This window comes from Phytophthora parasitica, assembly GCF_000247585.1.
Source record: "Phytophthora parasitica INRA-310 unplaced genomic scaffold supercont2.64, whole genome shotgun sequence".
NCBI classification, from domain to species: Eukaryota; Oomycota; class Peronosporomycetes; order Peronosporales; family Peronosporaceae; genus Phytophthora; species Phytophthora nicotianae.
The window spans coordinates 348,075-349,817 of NW_008649050.1; the positions used below are offsets into that span (position 1 = coordinate 348,075).

At 47.7% G+C, this 1,743-nt stretch overlaps 1 protein-coding gene across 1 annotated transcript; it reads right to left on the reverse strand.

Annotated features, from left to right (window-relative positions):
* Nucleotides 1–1,629: 1,629 nt before the first annotated feature.
* PPTG_24045 (hypothetical protein) lies at nt 1,630–1,743 on the reverse strand (the record flags this gene model as incomplete). The annotated part of the gene is made up of 1 exon (XM_008914924.1): nt 1,630–1,743. One exon carries the CDS (start codon nt 1,741–1,743, stop codon nt 1,630–1,632), a length of 114 nt encoding a protein of 37 aa, XP_008913172.1.

A 1,743-nucleotide genomic window follows, 5' to 3' on the forward strand; every position in this document is an offset into this window, starting at 1 on the left:
ATGTCAACGACGCAGATTCGGAACTATCTGATGAAGATCTTGGAATTGTGTATGACACTGCATTTGACTTTGAAGGCGATGAAGAAAAAGAAGCAGATAGTTTGTAGAAGCCAAATAAGTTTTTAACCGCCTTTGCAATAAGTCTCCAAGTGCCTACGTGATCAAGCATAATGAGACCACGTGACCTAATCAATTATTTTCGCTGAGACCAAACAAGATAGAGATCAGTGATAGTGATTACCCACGTGTCCAGTGTTACGCATATTTACCAGTATACACAAATCAAGTCATTCTGAGTGATGGGTATAAAAGCAGCTCGCTGGCTCAGAGTCATTCTGGATACGATGAGACGAGGACCACTGCTTACACAGCGAGAGCGGGGTAAGACTGAAGGGCTGACCCAAGCTGGTGTTGGCATTAGATAAATTGATCGGCAGGTAAAGCGCTTCACGGGCACAGTAACCCGCGTGCTCAAGGGCGACGTAAAGCCACACAAAATGATGGGTCCAGCACCGTTGTTGTCTGGACGGAATGCCCGCCCCCTTCTTCGAGCCGCTTCAATGGGCGACTATACAGCCCCTCAGTTTAGGTCTATGCTAGAACTAACCCCCTCGGTTAGGACTATTCAGCGTGTTCTAGCTGACATGGACTGGCTCTGTTATTCCAGACTAAGTAGCGCGTTGCCGCTCTCTAAGGCTGACAAGGAAGCACGAAATTCATGGGCGTGGAAAATGCTAATGAATCCAGAGGAAAAAATAAATGTGGGAAAAATTATATTTTTAGATGAAAAAAGTGCAATCTTGACGGTCCCGATAACTTCCTGCACTACTTGCGATATCCGGCGGCCACCACATGAGAATCGCCGCCACCAATCAGGTGGTGGGTCGCGCATGGTATGGGCAGCGTTCAGCGCCAAGGGCAAGACCAAGATTGCTTTCTTAACGGGTCGTCAAAACGCAGAAGGCTGCATCTACACGGTCTCCAGGTTTCTTCTGCCGTTCGCGCATCGCCATTAGGGCACAGACTCCATCTATCAGCAAGATTGAGCCTCCATCCATACCTCCAAGGCGTCTATTGACTTCCTGCAAGAGCAAGGTGTCCAGATTCTGGATTGGACGCAACGCTCCCCTGACCTGAATCCAATCGTGAACCTGTGGTCCATCCTAACGAGACGTGTCTACTCAAACGGTCACCAATTCAACAGCGTGGCTGAGCTGCGTGCTGCCATTAAAGATGCGTGGGAAAGTATAGAGCTCAAGATTATTAGGTCACTGATCGACTCAATGCCTGCCAAGAAGTGATCGAGTAGCGTGGGAGTAAGCAACATTACTAATAAACAATTGTCATTGACCATCACTCAGAATGACTTCGTTTTTGTATACTGGTTGATGTGAGTAACACTGGGCGCGTGACCAAAACCGACTGGTTGTATGGGAGCCCCCCTCACCAACTATTAAATCTTGAGTGTTACCACATGTGGGAGGTTTCTAACAACAACACAAAATTTGTGTTATTGAATATGTGATTTAATAACATATTCAAACCGCGGTGACCAAATCCCAATATTGATATAGATACGCCCTCAGACGTGGGTGTGCGTATACACTTGGTGCCAGTGCATTAGCTGCTCTAGTGCATATTTCGAGAGCCGTAGCTGCAGTTGCACCGGCCCGGCGGATTCGGTGTGAAACTGAGTACAATGTCGCACTTCAGTGGCTTCTTCATGGCCGCGTAGGTCGGCAT